This window comes from Bombina bombina, chromosome 6, assembly GCF_027579735.1.
Source record: "Bombina bombina isolate aBomBom1 chromosome 6, aBomBom1.pri, whole genome shotgun sequence".
Lineage (NCBI taxonomy): Eukaryota > Metazoa > Chordata > Amphibia > Anura > Bombinatoridae > Bombina > Bombina bombina.
The window spans coordinates 436240349-436263288 of NC_069504.1; the positions used below are offsets into that span (position 1 = coordinate 436240349).

Consider the following 22940-nt stretch of genomic DNA (forward strand, 5'->3'; position numbering starts at 1 on the left):
ATTGGAAAGTTGTTTAAAATTTCATCCCCTATCTGAATCATGAATGTTTAATTTTGACTAGACTGCCCCTTTAAAAACAACTATGTTCTGGCACTCTGCTGTTTACTGGTATATAGGGACAACTCCCAAAGGAAACATTTTTTTTGTTCCTTTATAGACACATCTACTCCAGCTAGCAAAATACATAATTGTGAACACATTGAAGAGGATAAAAAAAATTACAGTACATTGTCCCTTTAAGGTTTGTACAGTGTAAACAGACTCAAATGGGTTAACAACTGATCTTGCAGTACATTTACCTTGTCTAGCTTCTGCATTTACATACATTTATTCAATGGTGTAGTCTTTTATTCTAAAGTAAAATAGCCTTTTCAGGCAGATCATCAATAAATTGCTTCTTTCCTTGAATTTTGCAGAGTTTGCTTTTTCAATATACGAGAAGATGCAGGCACAGGAAATACTGCGGAGCTTGAGGCTGCCAGAGTTTGATGACTTCAGCCAGTTCTTCAGAAGTGTCCCGGCTACAGCATTAGTGGGGATAGGTGCATTTGCCGCAGTTATTGCATATTGGTTGGCCAGTCGGCCAAAAGCTCTCAAACCGCCATGCAATCTCCTAATGCAGTCAGAGGAATGTGAGGTAAATGCAGGAAATAAAGCCAATTATTAAATAAATGTACATATTGCACTATTGTATTGCTTAGTTTTGTTGTGCAATCGTTGTGCTTAAAGGAACAGTGAGCACCTTGTAATTACAAAATGTTTCTACCGTCTTGAAATAAATTAGCATTATGGATGTGTTTGAAAATGTTTTTATTGCAATTTATTGGCTACAAATGTTTTTTTATAGCCAAACTTCATCCACCACATGCCTTATTTGTATGAACCAATCTAGATTTTTTAGAGCAGACTAAGGCCTAGATTTAGAGTTTGGCGTTAGCCGTGAAAACCAGCGTTAGAGGCTCCTAACTCTGGTTTTAGGCTACCGCCGGTATTTGGAGTCACTCAAAATAGGGTCTAACGCTCACTTTTCAGCCGCAACTTTTCCATACCGCAGATCCCCTTACGTCAATTGCGTATCCTATCTTTTCAATGGGATTTCTCTAACTCCGGTATTTAGAGTAGTTTCTGAAGTGAGCGTTAGACATCTAACGACAAAACTCCAGCCGCAGGAAAAAAGTCAGTAGTTAAGAGCTTTCTGGGCTAACGCCGGTTTATAAAGCTCTTAACTACTGTGCTCTAAAGTACACTAACACCCATAAACTACCTATGTACCCCTAAACCGAGGTCCCCCCACATCGCTGACACTCTAAAAAAAATTTTTAACCCCTAATCTGCCGACCGCCACCTACGTTATCCTTATGTACCCCTAATCTGCTGCCCCTAACACCGCCGACCCCTGTATTATATTTATTAACCCCTAATCTGCCCCCCTCAACGTCGCCTCCACCTGCCTACACTTATTAACCCCTAATCTGCCGACCGCAAAGCGCCGCCACCTACGTTATCCTTATGTACCCCTAATCTGCTGCCCCTAATACCGCCGACCCCTATATTATATTTATTAACCCCTAATCTGCCCCCCACAACGTCGCCTCCACCTGCCTACACTTATTAACCCCTAATCTGCCGACCGGACCTGAGCGCTACTATAATAAAGTTATTAACCCCTAATCCGCCTCACTAACCCTATCATAAATAGTATTAACCCCTAATCTGCCCTCCCTAACATCGCCAACACCTAACTTCAATTATTAACCCCTAATCTGCCGACCGAATCTCGCCGCTATTCTAATAAATGTATTAACCCCTAAAGCTAAGTCTAACCCTAATACTAACACCCCCCTAAGTTAAATATAATTTAAATCTAACAAAATTAATTATCTCTTATTAAATAAATTATTCCTATTTAAAGCTAAATACTTACCTGTAAAATAAATCCTAATATAGCTACAATATAAATTATAATTATATTGTAGCTATTTTAGGATTAATATTTATTTTACAGGTAACTTTGTATTTATTTTAACCAGGTACAATAGCTATTAAATAGTTAAGAACTATTTAATAGCTAAAATAGTTAAAATAATTACAAATTTACCTGTAAAATAAATCCTAACCTAAGTTACAAATAAACCTAACACTACACTATCAATAAATTAATTAAATAAACTACCTACAATTACCTACAATTAACCTAACACTACACTATCAATAAATTAATTAAATACAATTGCTACAAAGAAATACAATTAAATAAACTAGCTAAAGTACAAAAAATAAAAATGAACTAAGTTACAAAAAATAAAAAAATATTTACAAACATAAGAAAAATATTACAACAATTTTAAACTAATTACACCTATTCTAAGCCCCCTAATAAAATAACAAAGCCCCCCAAAATAAAAAAATGCCCTACCCTATTCTAAATTACTAAAGTTCAAAGCTCTTTTACCTTACCAGCCCTGAACAGGGCCCTTTGCGGGGCATGCCCCAAGAAGTTCAGCTCTTTTGCCTGTAAAAGAAAAAATACAATACCCCCCCCCCCCCAACATTACAACCCACCACCCACAGACCCCTAATCTAACCCAAACCCCCCTTAAATAAACCTAACACTAAGCCCCTGAAGATCATCCTACCTTGTCTTCACCATACCAGGTTCACCGATCGGTCCAGAAGATCTCCTCCGATGTCCTGATCCAAGCCCAAGCGGGGGGCTGAAGAGGTCCATGATCCGGCTGAAGTCTTCATCCAAGCGGGCCAGAAGAGGTCTTCCATCCGATTGAAGTCTTCATCCAAGCGGCATCCATCCGGAGCGAAGCGGCAGCATCCTGAAGACCTCCACCGCGGAACATCCATCCTGGCCGACGACTGAACGACGAATGACGGTTCCTTTAAATGACGTCATCCAAGATGGCGTCCCTCAAATTCCGATTGGCTGATAGGATTCTATCAGCCAATCGGAATTAAGGTAGGAATATTCTGATTGGCTGATGGAATCAGCCAATCAGAATCAAGTTCAATCCGATTGGCTGATCCGATCAGCTAATCAGATTGAGCTCGGATCAGCCAATCGGATTGAACTTGATTCTGATTGGCTGATTCCATCAGCCAATCAGAATATTCCTACCTTAATTCCGATTGGCTGATAGAATCCTATCAGCCAATCGGAATTTGAGGGACGCCATCTTGGATGACGTCATTTAAAGGAACCGTCATTCGTCGTTCAGTCGTCGGCCAGGATGGATGTTCCGCGGTGGAGGTCTTCAGGATGCTGCCGCTTCGCTCCGGATGGATGCCGCTTGGATGAAGACTTCAATCGGATGGAAGACCTCTTCTGGCCCGCTTGGATGAAGACTTCAGCCGGATCATGGACCTCTTCAGCCCCCCGCTTGGGCTTGGATCAGGACATCGGAGGAGCTCTTCTGGACCGATCGGTGAACCTGGTATGGTGAAGACAAGGTAGGATGATCTTCAGGGGCTTAGTGTTAGGTTTATTTAAGGGGGGTTTGGGTTAGATTAGGGGTATGTGGGTGGTGGGTTGTAATGTTGGGGGGGGGGGTATTGTATTTTTTCTTTTACAGGCAAAAGAGCTGAACTTCTTGGGGCATGCCCCGCAAAGGGCCCTGTTCAGGGCTGGTAAGGTAAAAGAGCTTTGAACTTTAGTAATTTAGAATAGGGTAGGGCATTTTTTTATTTTGGGGGGCTTTGTTATTTTATTAGGGGGCTTAGAGTAGGTGTAATTAGTTTAAACTTGTTGTAATATTTTTCTTATGTTTGAAAATATTTTTTTATTCTTTGTAACTTAGTTCTTTTTTATTTTTTGTACTTTAGCTAGTTTATTTAATTGTATTTCTTTGTAGCAATTGTATTTAATTAATTTATTGATAGTGTAGTGTTAGGTTAATTGTAGGTAATTGTAGGTAGTTTATTTAATTAATTTATTGATAGTGTAGTGTTAGGTTTATTTGTAACTTAGGTTAGGATTTATTTTACAGGTAAATTTGTAATTATTTTAACTATTTTAGCTATTAAATAGTTCTTAACTATTTAATAGCTATTGTACCTGGTTAAAATAAATACAAAGTTACCTGTAAAATAAATATAAATCCTAAAATAGCTCTAATATAATTATAATTTATATTGTAGCTATATTAGGATTTATTTTACAGGTAAGTATTTAGCTTTAAATAGGAATAATTTATTTAATAAGAGTTAATTAATTTCGTTAGATTTAAATTATATTTAACTTAGGGGGGTGTTAGTATTAGGGTTAGACTTAGCTTTAGGGGTTAATACATTTATTAGAATAGCGGCGAGATTCGGTCGGCAGATTAGGGGTTAATAATTGAAGTTAGGTGTCGGCGATGTTAGGGAGGGCAGATTAGGGGTTAATACTATTTATGATAGGGTTAGTGAGGCGGGTTAGGGGTTAATAACTTTATTATAGTAGCGCTCAGGTCCGGTTGGCAGATTAGGGGTTAATAAGTGTAGGCAGGTGGAGGCGACGTTGTGGGGGGCAGATTAGAGGTTAATAAATATAATATAGGGGTCGGCGGTGTTAGGGGCAGCAGATTAGGGGTACATAGGGATAATGTAAGTAGCGGCGGTTTACAGAGCGGCAGATTAGGGGTTAATAATAATATGCAGGGGTCAGCGATAGCGGGGGCGGCATATTAGGGGTTAATAAGTATAAGGTTAGGGGTGTTTAGACTCGGGGTACATGTTAGAGTGTTAAGTGCAGACGTAGGAAGGGTTACCGCATAGCAAACAATGGGGCTGCGTTAGGAGCTGAACGCGGCTTTTTTGCAGGTGTTTGTTTTTTTTTCAGCTCAAACAGCCCCATTGTTTCCTATGGGGGAATCGTGCACGAGCACGTTTTTGAGGCTGGCCGCGTCCGTAAGCAACTCTGGTATCGAGAGTTGAAGCTGCGTTAAAAATGCTCTACGCTCCTTTTTTGGAGCCTAACGCAGCCTTTATGTGGACTCTCGATACCAGAGTTATTTTTATGGTGCGGCCAGAAAAAAGCCGGCGTTAGTTTTTCGGGTCGTTACCGACAAAACTCCAAATCTAGGCCAAAGCTAGCTATGGTTATTACATTTGTAAAGTTGCAGGGCTAGGCTTGTGAAGCATGCTATGTGTACTTCCAACAGTCAGAATTTGACAATTATTAATTCATTAAATTACAGGTAAAAGGGGTAAAATAAATAATAATTGGTGGCTACATTTAGCCACCCATCAGCAAGCACAATGCAGGTGGTAAACCAAAAAGTGGCCAGCTCATAAGCTTACATACTTGCTTTTCAAATAAAGATAGCAAGAGAACAAAGAAAATTTGGGTAGGAGTAAATTAGAAATTTAATTAAACTTGCATGATCTATCTGAATCGTGAAAGAAAACTTTTTGGTTTAGTATCCATTTAATATATAGGTATATGAATATATACATATATATTTATGTAATAAATTTAAAGTGACAGCACCGCTATACAATTAAATGTAATATATCACTAAGTGCTCCTGACCGGGATAGGGTCTGGTCTAATTACCCTGTAATTAAATAATCCCAGCACCTGAGTCTTAGAATACTTTAATTCAATTCATCACAAAAAACAGCAAATACGAGGGTAAACATGTTTACATACTCCTGTTCACACAAACCCCATCCACCATACATGAACCGCTTCTCAAGCTTACTAGCCAAAAAAACACACGCAATAAAATATATATAAAAAAAAATAATAGTTAATTGTATCTCCCCCAAGGTGTCCCAAGGGGGAATGACCAGCAACACCTACGAAAAAACTTCAAAAGAAGTTCATAGCCTCAGTAGTTTGCAAATACTTCTGTAGTAAAGAGATAATACCCTCATAGCAGTCTCTTATAAATTGCAGCTGTCATAGAGTGACACTGATGGAATTTTAGTGGCCTTAAACAGCAAATGACTCATACAGTAGATTCACTTCACCACTATATCATCCGTTGTTCAATGATATACTGTCCCAATTTTCTTTGAGGTGGAACATACACTTCAATATTACAGTCCCAGCTTGTTAAAGCCTAATATAGTGCTCAATGTAATCCTCGTAATAGACTGTCCCAATATCCTTATAGGTAACAGTTATATCATTCATAGACTGCATATATTCTTCAAGAAACTCTTCAATTATAATCACATTGCATTGGGGTAATTTTTGAAAACTGAGGCCCTGCCCTGTGTCTGACACTCGCTAGCACATATTGGGGGGTAGTTATCAACGCGTCTACTTTACCTGCCTTCGCCGGCCCAATACGCCCGCCTAAGCTCGCCTCACATCGCCGCCGCGGACCTGCAAAATTTCGTCTAATTTATCAAAAAAGCTGTCAAAAAGCCACGCACCAAGTACGGGGCGATGAGAGTTATCAGCGGAATGTGAGAGTTATCACTCATCCGATCTCGCTGCTCTTCAGCTTTCTTGCTAGCCTGTCACTAAGCACCCACACTAAACTACACTGTTCTACCCCCTATACCGGCGCCCCCGGAGCCCCCCGCAACTAAATAAAGTTATTAACCCCTAAACCACCACTCCTAGACCCCGCCGCAACTCTTATAAATGTATTAACCCCTAAACCGCCGCTCCCGGACACCGCCGCCACCTACATTATACCTATTAACCCCTATCCTGCCCCCCTATACCGCCGCCCTCTATAATAAAGTTATTAACCCCTATCCTGCCGATCCCGGACCTTGCCGCAACTAAATAAATAATTTAACCCCTAAACCGCCGCTCCCGGACCCCGCCGCAACCTATATTAAACTTATTAACCCCTATCCTGCCCCCCCTACACCGTCGCCACCTATAATACATTTATTAACCCCTATCCTGCCCCCCCCTACACCGCCGCCACTGTAATAAAATTATTAACTCCTAAACCTAAGTCTAACACTAACCCTAACACCCCCCTAACTTAAATATTAATTAAATAAATCTAAATAATATTTCTATTATTAACTAAATTAATCCTATTTAAAACTAAATACTTACCTTTAAAATAAACCCTAATATAAATAATAATTATATTGTAGCTATCTTAGGATTTATTTTTATTTTAAGGCAAATTTCAATTTATTTTAACTAGGTACAATAGCTATTAAATAGTTATTAACTATTTAATAGCTACCTAGCTAAAATAAAGAGAAATTAACCTGTAAAATAAAAACTAACCTAAGTTACAATTACACCTAACACTACACTATCATTAAATTAATTATTCCTATTTAAAACTAAATACTTACCTGTAAAATAAACCCTAAGATAGCTACAATATAATTAATAATTACATTGTAGCTATTTTAGGATTTATATTTATTTTACAGGTAACTTTGTATTTATTTTAGCTAGTTAGAATAGTTATTAAATAGTTATTAACTATTTAATAACTACCTAGCTAAAAGAAATACAAAATTACCTGTAAAATAAATCCTAACCTAAGTTACAATTAAACCTAACACTACACTATCATTAAATTAATTAAATAAGTTAACTACAAATAACTACAATTAAATACAATTACATAGCTATATTAGGATTTATTTTACAGGTATTTAGCTTTAAATAGGAATAATTTATTTAATAAGAGTTAATTAATTTTGTTAGATTTAAATTATATTTAACTTAGGGGGGTGTTAGTGTTAGGGTTAGACCTAGCTTTAGGGGTTAATACATTTATTAGAATAGCGGTGAGCTCCGGTCGGCAGATTAGGGGTTAATGTTTGAGGTTAGGTGTTGGCGATGTTAGGGAGGGCAGATTAGGGGTTAATACTATTTATTATAGGGTTAGTGAGGCGGATTAGGGGTTAATAACTTTATTATAATAGCGGTGCGGTCGGGTCGGCAGATTAGGGGTTAATAAGTGTAGGCAGGTGGAGGCGACGTTGAGGGCGGCAGATTAGGGGTTAATAAATATAATATAGGGGTCGGCGGTGTTAGGGGCAGCAGATTAGGGGTACATAGCTATAATGTAGGTGGCGGCGCTTTGCGGTCGGCAGATTAGGGGTTAATTATTGTAGGTAGCTGGCGGCGACGTTGTGGGGGGCAGGTTAGGGGTTAATAAATATAATACAGGGGTCGGCGGTGTTAGGGGCAGCAGATTAGGGGTACATAAGTATAACGTAGGTGGCGGTCGGCAGATTAGGGGTTAAAAAAATTTAATCGAGTGTCGGCGATGTGGGGGGACCTCGGTTTAGGGGTACATAGTTAGTTTATGGGTGTTAGTGTACTTTAGAGCACAGTAGTTAAGAGCTTTATGAACCGGCGTTAGCCCAGAAAGCTCTTAACTACTGACTTTTTTCTGCGGCTGGAGTTTTGTCGTTAGATTTCTAATGCTCACTTCAGACACGACTCTAAATACCGGAGTTAGAAAGATCCCATTGAAAAGATAGGATACGCAAATGACTTAAGGGGATCTGCGGTATGGAAAAGTCGCGGCTGAAAAGTGAGCGTTAGACCCTTTTTTGACTGACTCCAAATACCGGCGGTAGCCTAAAACCAGCGTTAGGTGCCTAACGCTGGTTTTTGCGGCTACCGCCAAACTCCAAATCTAGGCCTTAGGGTTTATTTTACAGGTAAGTATTTAGTTTAAATAGGAATAATTTATTTAAGTATAGTGTAGTGTTAGGTGTAATTGTAACTTAGGTTAGTTTTTATTTTACAGGTTAATTTCTCTTTATTTTAGCTAGGTAGCTATTAAATAGTTAATAACTATTTAATAGCTATTGTACCTAGTTAAAATAAATACAAAGTTGCCTGTAAAATAAAAATAAATCCTAAGATAGCTACAATATAATTATTATTTATATTGTAGCTATATTACGGTTTATTTTAAAGGTATTTAGTTTTAAATAGGATTAATTTAGTAGAAATATTATTTAGATTTATTTAATTAATATTTAAGTTAGGGGGGTGTTAGGGTTAGTGTTAGACTTAGGTTTAGGGGTTAATAATTTTATTACAGTGGCGGCGGTGTAGGGGGGGCAGGATAGGGGTTAATAAATTTAATATAGGTTGCGGCGGGGTCCGGGAGCGGCGGTTTAGGGGTTAAACTATTTATTTAGTTGCGGCGAGGTCCGGGATTGGCAGGATAGGGGTTAATAACTTTATTATAGAGGGCGGCGGTATAGGGGGGGCAGGATAGGGGTTAATAGGTATCATGTAGGTGGCGGCGGGGTCTGGGAGCAGCGGTTTAGGGGTTAATACATATATTATAGTTGCGGCGGGGTCAGGGAGCGGCGGTTTAGGGGTTAATACATATATTATAGTTGCGGCGGGGTCAGGGAGCGGTGGTTTAGGGGTTAATACATATATTATAGTTGCGGCGGGGTCAGGGAGCGGCGGTTTAGGGGTTAACATGTTTATTATAGTGGCGGTGGGCTCCGGGAGAGGGCGGTTTAGGGGGTAATACAGTTATTTAGTTGCGGCGGTGTAGGGGGGACAGATTAGGGGTGTTTAGACTCGGGGTACATGTTAGGGTGTTAGGTGTACACATCTCCCATAGGAATCAATGGGATGTCAGGCAGCAGCGAACTTGAACTTTCGCTATGGTCAGACTCCCATTGATTCCTATGGGATCCGCGGCCTCCAGGTCGGCGGATTGAAAACCAGGTACGCTGGGCCGGAAAAGTGCCGTGCGTACCTGCTAGTTTTTTGATAACTTGCAAAAGTAGTCAGATTGTGCTGCACTTGTGGAGTGACGTAAGAATCGATCTGTGTCTAGGGCTTGATAACTAAGGCGAATCAGCCTCGCCACAAATACGCTGCGGAATTCCAGCGTATTTGAGGTTGACGGCTTGATAACTACCCCCCATTAACCTTCTCATGCAACAGTAAATGTGACAGATGTATATGGTCGTTGTCCCCACTTCAAACAATAATAATCTTCACTCACTCTACCGAATAAATCGCCCACTTAGTGTACAGCTTCTTCAACCATAATATCAGTGTTACGTGGATATAAGTGTTAAGCACATCTAACAAAAACATTTTCTCTTGTAAGATGTATCGAGTCCACGGATTCATCCTTACTTGTGGGATATTCTCCTCCCCTACAGGAAGTGGCAAAGAGAGCACCCACAGCAGAGCTGTCTATATAGCTCCCCCCTTAGCTCCACCCCCAGTCATTCTCTTTGCCTACTCTAAGTAACTAGGAAGTGGAGAGCGAGTGTGGTGACAAAAATGTTAGTTTTTTATTTCTCAAGCAAAAGTTTGTTATTTTAAATGGTGCCGGTGTGTACTATTTACTTTCCGGCAGAAAAGAGATGAAGATTTCTGTAAGGAGGATTATGATCTTAGCACTTTGTAACTAAGATCCACTGCTGTTCTTACAAGGGCTGAAGAGTACAGGAAAACTTCAGTTGGGGGAACGGTTTGCATGCTAAGCAGCATATGAGGTATGTTCAGTTTTTTTTTTTCTAGACAGACTGTGTTAATTCTAGAAAAGGCTGGCATTATCCCCATGAGGGAAGGGTAAGCTGTATTCAGACACTTGGATAGGAATTTCAGCTTGCTTGAAGGGCTCATTTGTTACTGGTGACACCGTTTTTGTTTGTTCAGTAAATGATGCAATTATAAAGTTTTTGAAGGGACTAAAGGGGTCATTGTAGCTTGTGTTAGGGTTTTTTAACCCACATGGTTAATTAAGAGACACTCAGGTGTTTTTCTAATAGGCCTCAAAACATCGAGTGAGGTGGGAGGGGCCTATTTTTGTGCCTCAGTTGCGCAGTTTCTTTTCCTTAGAGACATCCAACTGCTTCTCTAGAGGTTCCTGCTGTGTTTGAGGGCTGTAAAGGAGGTTTTTTTCCCCCACAAATCGTTCTGAAGGGCGGGTAGGCACCACAGCAGATCTGTGGCAAGGTGCTGGAAGTCTTTTTTAACGGTTTTGACGTTTTTTCAATCCGGTTTTGCCATTAAGGGGTTAATTGTTTATTTGCATAGCTGTGCAAAGTTACTAAGGCTATAAGATACTACTGTAAAAATTTCGTTAAGTTTAGTGCTTTTTTACACTGTTTTGCAGAACTTGTGCAGCTTTTTTTCTCTTAAAGGCACAGTACCGTTTTATTTCTAAGTGTTATTTACTTTGATTACAGTGTTTTCCAAGCTTGCTTGTTACATTACTAGCCTGTTTAACATGTCTGACACCAAGGAAAATCCTTGTTCAATATGTTTGGAAGCCATTGTGGAACCCCCTCTTAGAATGTGTCCCAATTGTACTATGTCTATAAATTATAAAGAACATATATTAGCATTTAAAAATAGGGCAATAGATGATTCTCAGTTAGAAGTAAATGAGGGTTCGCCATCTAGCTCTCCCCAAGTGTCACAACTAGTAACGCCCGCACAAATGACACCAAGTACCTCTAGTGCGTCACATTCATTTACTTTACAAGACATGGCCACAGTTATGAATACCACCCTCACTGAGGTTTTATCCAAACTGCCTGGTTTACAAGGAAAGCGGGATAGCACTGGGTTAAGGAAAAATGCTGAGCCGTCTCACGCTTTAGTAGCCGTATCTGATATACCCTCACAATGCTCTGAAGGGGCGAGGGATTTTTTATCTGAGGGAGAAATTTCTGATTCAGGAAAGACGCTTCCTCAGACAGATTCTGATATGACGGCCTTTAAATTTAAGCTTGAACACCTCCGCTTATTGCTTAGGGAGGTATTAGCAACTCTAGATGATTGTGACCCTATAGTGGTCCCAGAGAAATTGTGTAAAATGGATAGATACTTAGAGGTTCTTGTTTACACTGATGTTTTTTCCAGTCCCTAAGAGGATTGTGAATATTATAGCTAAGGAGTGGGATAGACCAGGTATTCCGTTCACTCCCCCTTCTGTTTTTAAGAAAATGTTTCCCATATCTGACACCATAAGGGACTCATGGCAGACAGTTCCTAAGGTGGAGGGAGCTATTTCTACTCTGTCTAAGTGTACAACTATACCTAATGAGGACAGTTGTGCTTTCAAAGATCCTATGGATAAAAAATGAGAGGGTCTCCTGAAGAAAATTTTTGTTCATCAAGGTTTTTCTCTTTAACCTATTGCATGCATTGTTCCTGTAACTACTGCAGCTGCTTTCTGGTTTGAGGCTCTAGAAGAGGCTCTTCAAATGGAGACTCCATTAGAGGAAATTATGGAGAGAATTAAGGCCCTTAAGTTGGCTAATTCTTTTATTTCAGATGCCGCTTTTCAACTGGCTAAATTAGCGGCAAAGAATTCAGGTTTTGCCATTTTAGCACGCAGGGCGTTATGGCTTAAGTCCTGGTCTGCTGATGTGTCATCTAAGTCTAAATTTTTGAACATTCCTTTCAAGGGTAAGACCCTATTCGGGCCTGAACTGAAAGAGATTATTTAAGACATCACTGGAAAGAAAGGTCATGCCCTCCCTCAGGATAGATCAAATAAGATGAGGACCAAACAAAATAATTTTCGTTCCTTTCGGAACTTCAAGGGTGGTCCCGCTTCAGCTTCCTCTGCTACAAAGCAAGAGGGGAATTTTGCTCAATCTGTCAGTCTGGAGACCTAACCAGGCTTGGAACAAGAGTAAACAGGCCAAGAAGCCTGCAGCTGCCTCTAAGACAGCATGAAGGGGTAGCCCCCGATCCGGGACCGGATCTAGTAGGGGGAAAACTCTCTCTCTTTGCTCAGGCTTGGGCAAGAGATGTTCAGGATCCCTGGGCTTTAGAAATTGTGTCCCAGGGATATCTTCTGGATTTCAAGGGCTCCCTTCCAAGGGGGATATTTCACATTTCTCGATTGTCTGTAAACCAGACAAAGAGAGAGGCATTCTTACGCTGTGTAGAAGACCTACATACCATGGGAGTGATTCGCCCAGTCCCAAAAGAGGAACAGGGGCTAGGGTTTTATTCAAACCTGTTTGTGGTTCCCAAGAAAGAGGGAACTTACAGACCAATCTTGGATCTCAAAATTCTAAACAAGTTCCTCAAAGTTTCATCATTCAAGATGGAGACTATTCGGACTATTCTACCTCTGATCCAGGAGGGTCAATATATGACTACCATGGACTTAAAGGATGCGTATCTACACATCCCTATTCACAGAGATCTTCATCAATTCCTCAGATTTGCCTTTCTAAACAGGCATTACCAGTTTGTGGCCCTTCCCTTTGGGTTGGCCACGGCTCCCAGAATTTTCACAAAAGTGCTAGGGTCCCTTCTGGTGGTTCTACGACCACAGGGCATAGCAGTGTCGCCTTATCTAGACGACATCTTAATTCAGGCGTCGACTTTCCAGCTAGCCAAGTCTCACACGGGCATCGTGTTGGCTTTTCTGAGATCTAACGGGTGGAAGGTGAACATAAAGAAGAGTTCTCTCTTCCCTCTTACAAGAGTTTCCTTTCTAGGGACTCTGATAGACTCGGTAGAAATGAAAATATTTCTGACGGAGGTAAGAAAGTTAAAACTCTTAACAACTTGCCGAGCTCTTCATTCTATTCCTCGGCCATCAGTGGCTCAGTGTATGGAGGTAATCGGACTCATGGTAGCGGCAATGGACATAGTTCCTTTTGCCGGCCTACACCTCAGACCACTGCAGCTATGCATGCTCAAACAGTGGAATGGGGATTATGCAGATTTATCTCCTCAACTGCATCTGGACCAGGAGACCAGAGTTTCTCTTCTCTGGTGGTTGTCTCAGGACCACCTGTCTCAGGGAATGTGTTTCCGCAGGCCAGAGTGGCTCATTGTAACAACAGATGCCAGCCTGCTAGGCTGGGGTGCAGTCTGAAATTCCCTGAAAGCACAGGGCTTATGGTCTCGGGAGGAAGCTCTCCTTCCAATAAACATTCTAGAACTGAGAGCGATATTCAATGCACTTCAGGCGTGGCCTCAGCTTGCTGCAGCCAAATTCATCAGGTTTCAGTCGGACAACATCAAGACTGTAGCTTATATCAATCATCAAGGAGGAACAAGGAGTTCTCTAGCGATGATGGAGGTAACCAAAATAATCCGGTGGGCAGAGGATCACTCTTGCCATTTCTCAGCGATCCACATCCCAGGAGTAGAGAACTGGGAGGCGGATTTTTTTTAAGTCGTCAGACTTTTCATCCGGGGGAGTGGGAACTCCATCTGGATGTATTTGCCCAGCTGTTTTAGCTATGGGGCACACCAGAATTGGATCTGATGGCGTCTCATCAGAATGCCAAAACTTCCTCGCTATGGGTCCAGGTCCCGGGATCCCAAGGCGGTACTGATAGATGCTCTAGCAGTGCCTTAGTCCTTCAATCTGGCCTATGTATTTCCACTGTTTCCTCTCCTTCCACGTCTGGTTGCCAGAATCAAGCAGGAGAGAGCTTCGGTAATTCTGATAGCACCTGCGTGGCCACGCAGGACTTGGTATGCAGACCTAGTGGGCATGTCCTCGGTTCCACCGTGGACTCTGCCAATGAGGCGGGACCTTCTAATCCAAGGTCCGTTCACGCATCCAAATCTAATTTCTCTGCATCTGACTGCTTGGAGATTGAACGCCTGATTCTATCAAAGCATGGTTTCTCTGAGTCGGTCATTGATACCCTGATTCAGGCTAGAAAGTCTGTCACCAGGAAGATCTATCATAAGATTTGGCGCAATTATCTTTATTGGTGTGAATCCAAGGGTTACTCGTGGAGTAAGATTAGGATTCTTAGAATATTGTCCTTTCTCCAGAAGGTTTGGAGAAGGGATTATCTGCTAGTTCCCTAAAAGGACAAATATCTGCTTTGTCTATTCTACTTCACAAACATCTGGCAGATGTTCCAGACGTTCAAGCATTTAGTCAGGCTTTGGTCAGAATCAAGCCTGTATTTAAACCTGTTGCTCCGCCATGGAGCCTAAACTTAGTTCTTAAAGTTCTTCAAGGGGTTCCGTTTGAACCTATGCATTCCATAGATATTAAGCTTCAATCTTGGAAAGTTTTGTTTTTAGTAGCTATCTCTTTGGCTCGAAGAGTTTCTGAGCTATCTGCTTTGCAATGTGATTCACCTTACCTTGTTTTCCATGCAGATAAGGTGGTTTTACGTACCAAACCTGGGTTTCTTCCTAAGGTTGTTTCTAATAAGAATATCAATCAAGAGGTTGTGGTTCCTTCTTTGTGTCCTAATCCTTCATCTAAGAAGGAATGCCTGTTACACAATCTTGATGTGGTTCGTGCTTTAAAGTTCTACTTACAAGCAACTAAAGATTTCCATCAAACATCTTCTTTGTTTGTTGTTTATTCTGGTAAACGGAGAGGTCAAAGGGCTACCGCTACCTCTCTTTCCTTTTGGCTGAAAAGCATCATCCGTTTGGCTTATGAGACTGCTGGCCAGCAGCCTCCTGAAAGAATTATTGCTCATTCTACTAGAGCTGTGGCTTCCACATGGGCTTTTAAAAATGAGGCTTCTGTTGAACAGATTTGTAAGGCGGCGACTTGGTTTTCGCTTCATACTTTTTCAAAATTTTACAAATTCGATACTTTTGCTTCTTCGGAGGCTATTTTTGGGAGAAAGGTTCTACAAGCAGTGGTGCCTTACGTTTAAGGTCCCTGTCTTGTCCCTCCCTTCATCCGTGTCCTAAAGCTTTGGTATTGGTATCCCACAAGTAAGGATGAATCCGTGGACTTGATACATCTTACAAGAGAAAACATAATTTATGCTTACCTGATAAATTTATTTATCTTGTGATGTATTGAGTCCACGGCCCGCCCTGTTTTTTAAGACAGGCATATATATTTTTATTTTAAAACTTTCAGTCACCACTGCACCCTATAGTTTCTCCTTTTTCTTCCTAGCCTTCGGTCGAATGACTGGGGGGTGGAGCTAAGGGGGGAGCTATATAGACAGCTCTGCTGTGGGTGCTCTCTTTGCCACTTCCTGTAGGGGAGGAGAATATCCCACAAGTAAGGATGAATCCGTGGACTCGATACATCACAAGAGAAATAAATTTATCAGGTAAGCATAAATTATGTTTTTTACATATTAGCAGCACACATATTGTGGGAGTGCTGCCAAAATGACCAAAGTAAATACAAGACAAACAATAGTATTGGCGCACAGCCAGACAAATAATACCACATATTATAAATGCAGCAAAAATTTGCCTGCAAAAAACTTTTTACATTTAAATAAAATTAGGATCTTAGTCACACAATATGGCTATATTTTGCTCAGCCAGTCACCACTTACAAGGTGTCCCAAGATAGGCTGGTCCTAACACTATATAGTTTAGCCTTACTGGGCTGAATCATTCAATTCTAATATACCAGAATATAATTCCAACACTACAGTACTATGCCTCAAATCAAGACTGCATAGAATGAGACTCCCTGGCTTTATATATATAACTAGGGTGACCACATTGCCGCTTTTAAAAGGGATACATATGAAAAATACATATGTCAGGGTTCTTATACAAATCAGTTGTTTAAACAGCACTGAAAAAAGCCCCGACATATGTATTTTTCATATGTGTACCTTTTAAAAGCAGCAATATGGTCACCCTATATATAACTCAATTACATTGTCTGGAACACACTTGAGCAGGGTGGTGTGCTTTAACCAAAGGGATTTGGTCAGTATCCCTTAAATATATGAAATACAACAAGGGGGTTTGGTTAAGCACACCTAACAAACGTTTTTTACATGTTAGCACACATATTGTGGGAGTGCTGACAAAAGGACCAAAGTAAATACAAGACAAACAACAGTATTGGCGCACATTCAGACAAATGAGACCATTATTATAAATGCAGCAAAAAATTGCCTGCAAAAAAACGTTTTACTTTTAAATAAAAGGTGTGTTCCAGACAATGTAATTGAGTTATATATATAAAGCCAGGAGTCTCATTCTATGCAGTCTTGATTTGAGGCATAGTACTGCAGTGTTGGAATTCTATTTTGGTATATTAGAATTGAATGATTCAGCCCAGTAAGGCTAAACTTTATAGTGTTAGGACCCATCTATCTTGGGACATCTTCTAAGTGGTGACTGGCTGAGCAGAATATGGCCATATTGTGTGATTAAGATCCCAATTTTATTTAAAAGTAAAAAGTTTTTTGCAGGCAATTTTTTGCTGCATTTATTTGTGGTCTTATTTGTCTGGATGTGCGTCAATACTGTTGTTTGTCTTGTATACACATATAAATACATAAATAATTATGTATATATTCATATACATATATATTTACAAAGATTTCTATGTTAATAAATATGTCACATAGGATCCCTATGTAAAAGCTTTTTCAGTCTGTTTTTTTTCTAACACCTCACATCTCCTCACCTGAAAGAAAAAAAAATTGGGTTTAGTATCCCTTTAAACCCTTCAATGCGCATGACAAGGCGTTCTCGTCATGCACATTGCTACCTGTAGGCGCATGATGTGCCCTTCTCGTTATTCAGGGTGATCGCTAATCAAACACTGTTTTTGCCGATCCCCCTCACTACTAGCTGGGGATCATTGGTGGCCTAGTGGATGGCACTCCCAGGCTTCATGGGAGTGCAGGTGACGTCACAAAGGGGGCAGGGCCGTGAAGCTCAGTGTAGATGCATGGAGGCCGGATCGGGGGAGCTTCTTCAATCTCATTGATCTCAACTCCCATAGCAGCCCACAAGACCCCTCATTTGAAAGAAAATAGTCTGCTCTATCAAATGATGGTCTTAGAGCAGTACAATACAACAGATCATTAAAAAAAAAAAAGTACATAAAACACCTGGGGATTTTCTTGGAAATGGGTCATTATAAGTGCATTTAAAAAATATGGTATGTGTAGAGCTCCCTAATAATAAAGTGTATTTTCTAGCAGACAAGTCAGTCTCTCAAAAAAAGAAATGTTATTTGTCTGTATAGTCAGGTGACCACGTGGTAACAGTGAAGACCTTGCAAGAAAAAAAGTACTTTTATTTCTGTACTGCACAATAGGGTCTCTCTAATCTATATTATAACCCCAAAAGCTTGTAATTGTTAATATGTAGTTGCGATCAGGGTTACGCAAGCTGTGTCTGTTAGACTGTCAGCATGAAAACGAGGCTCCATTGAAGTCTATAGGGGGGGGGGCTTAAACTGCTATAAAACGTGCTTTTGAGCACGAGGATGCGATTGTGAGGGAGTGATATTTGCACTTTCCAACCGTAATTTAATGCTTAGCTGCGCACACGGGAATAACAAAATTGAGTGCAGATTACAGGTTCACGGAAGTACAAATATGCGCTCAACTTGTAATCTAGCCCTTTGTCTTCTCCAAAAGTAAATCTGGATTGGCTCCTTCAAGTAAGGCAAGTGGTGGGCGGAGTTTGGTTACTGATAAACAATTATTTAAACAAGGTAATAATGCATTAAAACATTTTCACTCTTACCTAATATGTTTATTTATTGCAAAACTGCAGAAAAATCTTGTAATTACAAAGTGTTTATTTTCCATTTAAATTTACATTGAAACTAATAGAACAGTTCCTATTGTGTGCCTCTTCTGCTGCTCATTGGCTAAACGTTACTTCCTGCTAATGCTTATTGGCTAATAAGTACCATGAACATTTTTCTTTTATATAATTATGGAAAATTACTTGCTTAATACCTTCACCCAAAGCCGAGAACTGGAGTTCCTGAACTCCAGGCATCTGCCCGCATATGGAACCGGAGCGTGATTGGTGCTCCGGTTCTATAAGAGGGCAGATGCCAGATCGTTACAGGTGGTGACACTGTGTGTGTCACCGTTTGCAATAATTGTTGTTGGTGCCAGTAGGAGGTGTGGGGAAAAAGGGAGGGAGGCAAGTGGGCGGCCCAGCAGCGGAGGAGGAAGGGAGAGGGAAGGAGGAGGGAGTGGGAGGGCCCTACGCTACAGAAACTAAAAATAAAGACAGAGAGGTATGGGGAAGGTACACTATAGAAAAATGGGGTAGCAGGTGTGGGATGCCTTACTGAGGATGACGGGAGGGGGGAGGACCACTACCCTACAGAAAAAAATAATAAAAAAACATTTACATTTTTTTTTACAGGCAAAATAGGGGTTTTATAGGTACTGGCAGACAGCTACCAGTACCTAAGATGGTGGCACTTGTTAGAGGGGGAGAGTTACAGAGCTGTTTGGGAGGGATCAGGGAGGTTGGAGAGTAAGGGGGTATCCTACCCTGCAAAAAAAAAGTTTTTTTTACATTTTTATATTGGCAGATTGTCTGCCAGTACCTAAGATGGGGGTGAGGGAGGGAAGAAAGCTGTTTGGGAGGGATCAGGTAGGGATCATGGGTGGGAAGTGTCAGCTGGGAGCATAATCTCTACACTAAAGCTAAAATTAACCTTACAAGCTACCTTATTTGCCTGGAATAATATAAGTGTGGTGCGCATCTGCAATTAAAAATTACCAAAAGGCTATGGCAAAGCCATATATGTCTGCTATTTCTGAACATAGGGGATCCCAGAGAAGCTTTTACAACCATGATTGCACAAGCAGTATGTAAATAATTTCAGTGAGAAACCCAAAGTTTGTGAAAAAAATTACAATTTTTTTATTTGATCGCATTTGTCAGTGAAATGGTGGCATGAAATATACCAAAAATATGCCACTGGTCTACTTAAAAAATATATAGTTTTGACAGGTAAATAAAAAAAAAGGCTCTATTTCTGTTTAAATTGAGTGACAGCAAAAATGCTAAAAAGTCTCTGGTATTTTGGGCAAGTTGTTCTCTGAAAGTCCTGGTAGTGAAGGGGTTAAAAAACAACAGTATACTTAGGGGTGTGATCAATCTGCGCTGGGAAAGTTACCAATAAACCACTGGGTAAATGGAGTATCCTCAAACTCCACAAAGAAGAACACAATCAAACAATAGTAATAAGAATATTACTATAATAACCCCTGGCGCTAACGTGTAGCTTAAATTGGTAGTACAAAGGTTCTAATTACTGTATACTATAAACAATAAATTACCTTAATAGCGATGATAATAATTACTTCTTTGCAAATATGTAAAAAACTGGGGTGATCGATTATAAACCCAAAATTGGGGATGCGCTTAAGGATGAATCAGAGTAGAGGTGCAAGTAAAAAAATGAACAACTTTTATTACAATCTTAATTGTGCAAAAAAATACTTTTAAAACCAAATTTATCGAATAACACTCTGATCAGGCGTTTGACAATGTAGTATCAATAAAATCCCTAAAAACTCAAAATAAGAAATATATAAAATTACATAAAATAAAATAAAATGACGATGAAACAACAATGAGACAATCACTATCACAAATGATTATTTCGAGATAGAGAACAAAGATCCCATTAGAAACCAAGGGAGATCCACGTCAGCTGGAAGTTAGTGATGTTTCACCGGAGCTGTAACGAGATTTGAGATCCAAATGAACAGACAGGAAGAGAGCCAAATTTAAGGTGTTCACTTATTACTTACACCGAAAGTGCTCTCTGAAGTCCCAGCTGTCTCTCTATAGCGGTCCTGGATTAGGTCACTGCTGGATGGAAACTCCTTGTCTTTTACGATCCGTGTCAGCACTCGCGCCAGATAGACCAAACAATGTTCTGAGTCTCTGTGCGGTCTCGACGCTGGCAATTAGTTCCAACCGAAAATAAAAACAAAAATAAACATAAGATTATAAACAAAGAAAAACAAATGGATTTAAAAGGTAACACCTTAAAAGGTTTTTTTCCATGCCTAACTTGTAAGGCGTGTAAACATTCCAAGAAAGAAAAAGAATTTAAATCATCTGTTACAGGAAAATCCTATAAAATCAAAGATACTATAAGGTGCTCAGATAAATCAGTTATCTATCTAATACAGTGTAAATGTGGTAAACAATATGTAGGGGAATCTGAAAGACCCCTACGAGACCAGATTCGTGAACATATCTGGTCGATTGAGAATCACGATCTAGATAGGAACAAAGATCTCCCTATACCAAAACACTTCATTACTTGCAATGGGGGAGATATGAGGTGTAGATAAACTGAAAAGGAACTGGAGAGGGGGAAATGCACAGTCAGAATTACTTAAAAAGGAGACCAAATGGATTTTCGATTTAAAATCGCTTAAACCAAACGGCCTAAACTTAGATTTCGATATAGGGTGTTTTCTTAGAGAATAAATTCTGTTTGTTTCTTTCCCTTTAATCTTCCCCCCCCTTTTTTTATATTGTGGACTTAAAATTATATTTACTGAAGATGTCCGTTTAGATTACTGTATGGTTCTCTATTAGGTTATACTTAAGAAGCAATATGAATTGATACTGGGACAATATAATTGGCATAGAGAGTTGGTTTTGACTCTTACTATTATAACCCATAATTTTCAAAAAATCCTTCCCTGCGTGCTTTAGGCTGGATAACACAGGGGGTGCAAGTGAAAAAATGAAAATAAACTCCCCCCTTTTTTTCATGTTTGTATTTCTATATATCGAATCCATTATAAGTAAAATTTAAAATTGATCATCAAAATAAGCTGAAACTTGAAAGGCAATATGTGCATCCTTAAATGTATTATAAATAAGAGCGGAAAGTAACAATTGAAAAAAATGTATCATCTTTGTATCTGTATCGTAACTCCATTTATTTTGAATCAATGCTTAACCAATCATATGCAGGAGTGACGGTTTAAAAGACCTGACCTCCCATCTATCAGGAGCTTGACAAAGGCCCAGACCGGGCTGAAACGCGTTGCTCCGCCCACTTTTCTAACACACAGGTGACTGGAACTAATTGCCAGCGTCGAGACCGCACAGAGACTCAGAACATTGTTTGGTCTATCTGGCGCGAGTGCTGACACGGATCGTAAAAGACAAGGGGTTTCCATCCAGCAGTGACCTAATCCAGGACCGCTATAGAGAGACAGCTGGGACTTCAGAGAGCACTTTCGGTGTAAGTAATAAGTGAACACCTTAAATTTGGCTCTCTTCCTGTCTGTTCATTTGGATCTCAAATCTCGTTACAGCTCCGGTGAAACATCACTAACTTCCAGCTGACGTGGATCTCCCTTGGTTTCTAATGGGATCTTTGTTCTCTATCTCGAAATAATCATTTGTAATAGTGATTGTCTCATTGTTGTTTCATCGTCATTTTATTTTATTTTATTTTATGTAATTTTATATATTTCTTATTTTGAGTTTTTAGGGATTTTATTGATACTACATTGTCAAACGCCTGATCAGAGTGTTATTCAATAAATTTGGTTTTAAAAGTATTTTTTTGCACAATTAAGATTGTAATAAAAGTTGTTCATTTTTTTACTTGCACCTCTACTCTGATTCATCCTTAAGCGCATCCCCAATTTTGGGTTTATAATCGATCACCCCAGTTTTTTACATATTTGCAAAGAAGTAATTATTATCATCGCTATTAAGGTAATTTATTGTTTATAGTATACAGTAATTAGAACCTTTGTACTACCAATTTAAGCTACACGTTAGCGCCAGGGGTTATTATAGTAATATTCTTATTACTATTGTTTGATAGTGAAGGGGTTAAGCAACAACAATGATATTTTTTTATATTTGTTTCAGAATTAAATGAATATCTGAAACAGTAATATTTTCATTTGCATTATGAAATGTAGATAGTTAAAGTAAATTTAAATATTGACAAATATATATAAAACAGAGAGAAAGCAATTGATATATAGGGGCCTATTTATCAAATGTCTTGCGGACCTGATCCGACAGTGCGGATCAGGTCCGCAAGACATCGCTGAATGCGGAGAGCAATACGCTCTCCGTATTCAGCATTGCACCAGCAGCTCACAAGAGCTGCTGGTGCAACGCCGCCCCCTGCAGACTCGCGGCCAATCAGCCGCCAGCAGGGGGTGTCAATCAACTCGATTGTACTCGATCGGGTTGAATTCCGGGGATTCCTATCCGCCTGCTGTTATGGAGCAGCGGTCTTTCTGACCGCTGCTGCATAACTTGTGTTTCTGGTGAGTTTGAAGACTCGCCAGAAACACGG

The 22940-nt window shown here is 39.9% G+C and overlaps 1 protein-coding gene across 2 annotated transcripts in view; it reads left to right on the forward strand.

Annotated features, from left to right (window-relative positions):
* The first annotated feature begins 433 nt into the window (after positions 1-433).
* Positions 434-22940, forward strand: part of ACSL6 (acyl-CoA synthetase long chain family member 6) — a 166892-nt gene continuing 144385 nt past the window's right edge. For both annotated transcript variants that reach the window (XM_053717195.1, XM_053717194.1), the window contains exon 1: positions 434-637. In XM_053717195.1, the coding sequence (XP_053573170.1) occupies positions 443-637 (195 nt within the window). In that variant the 5' untranslated portion in view covers positions 434-442. The remainder of the gene's footprint in view (positions 638-22940) is intronic.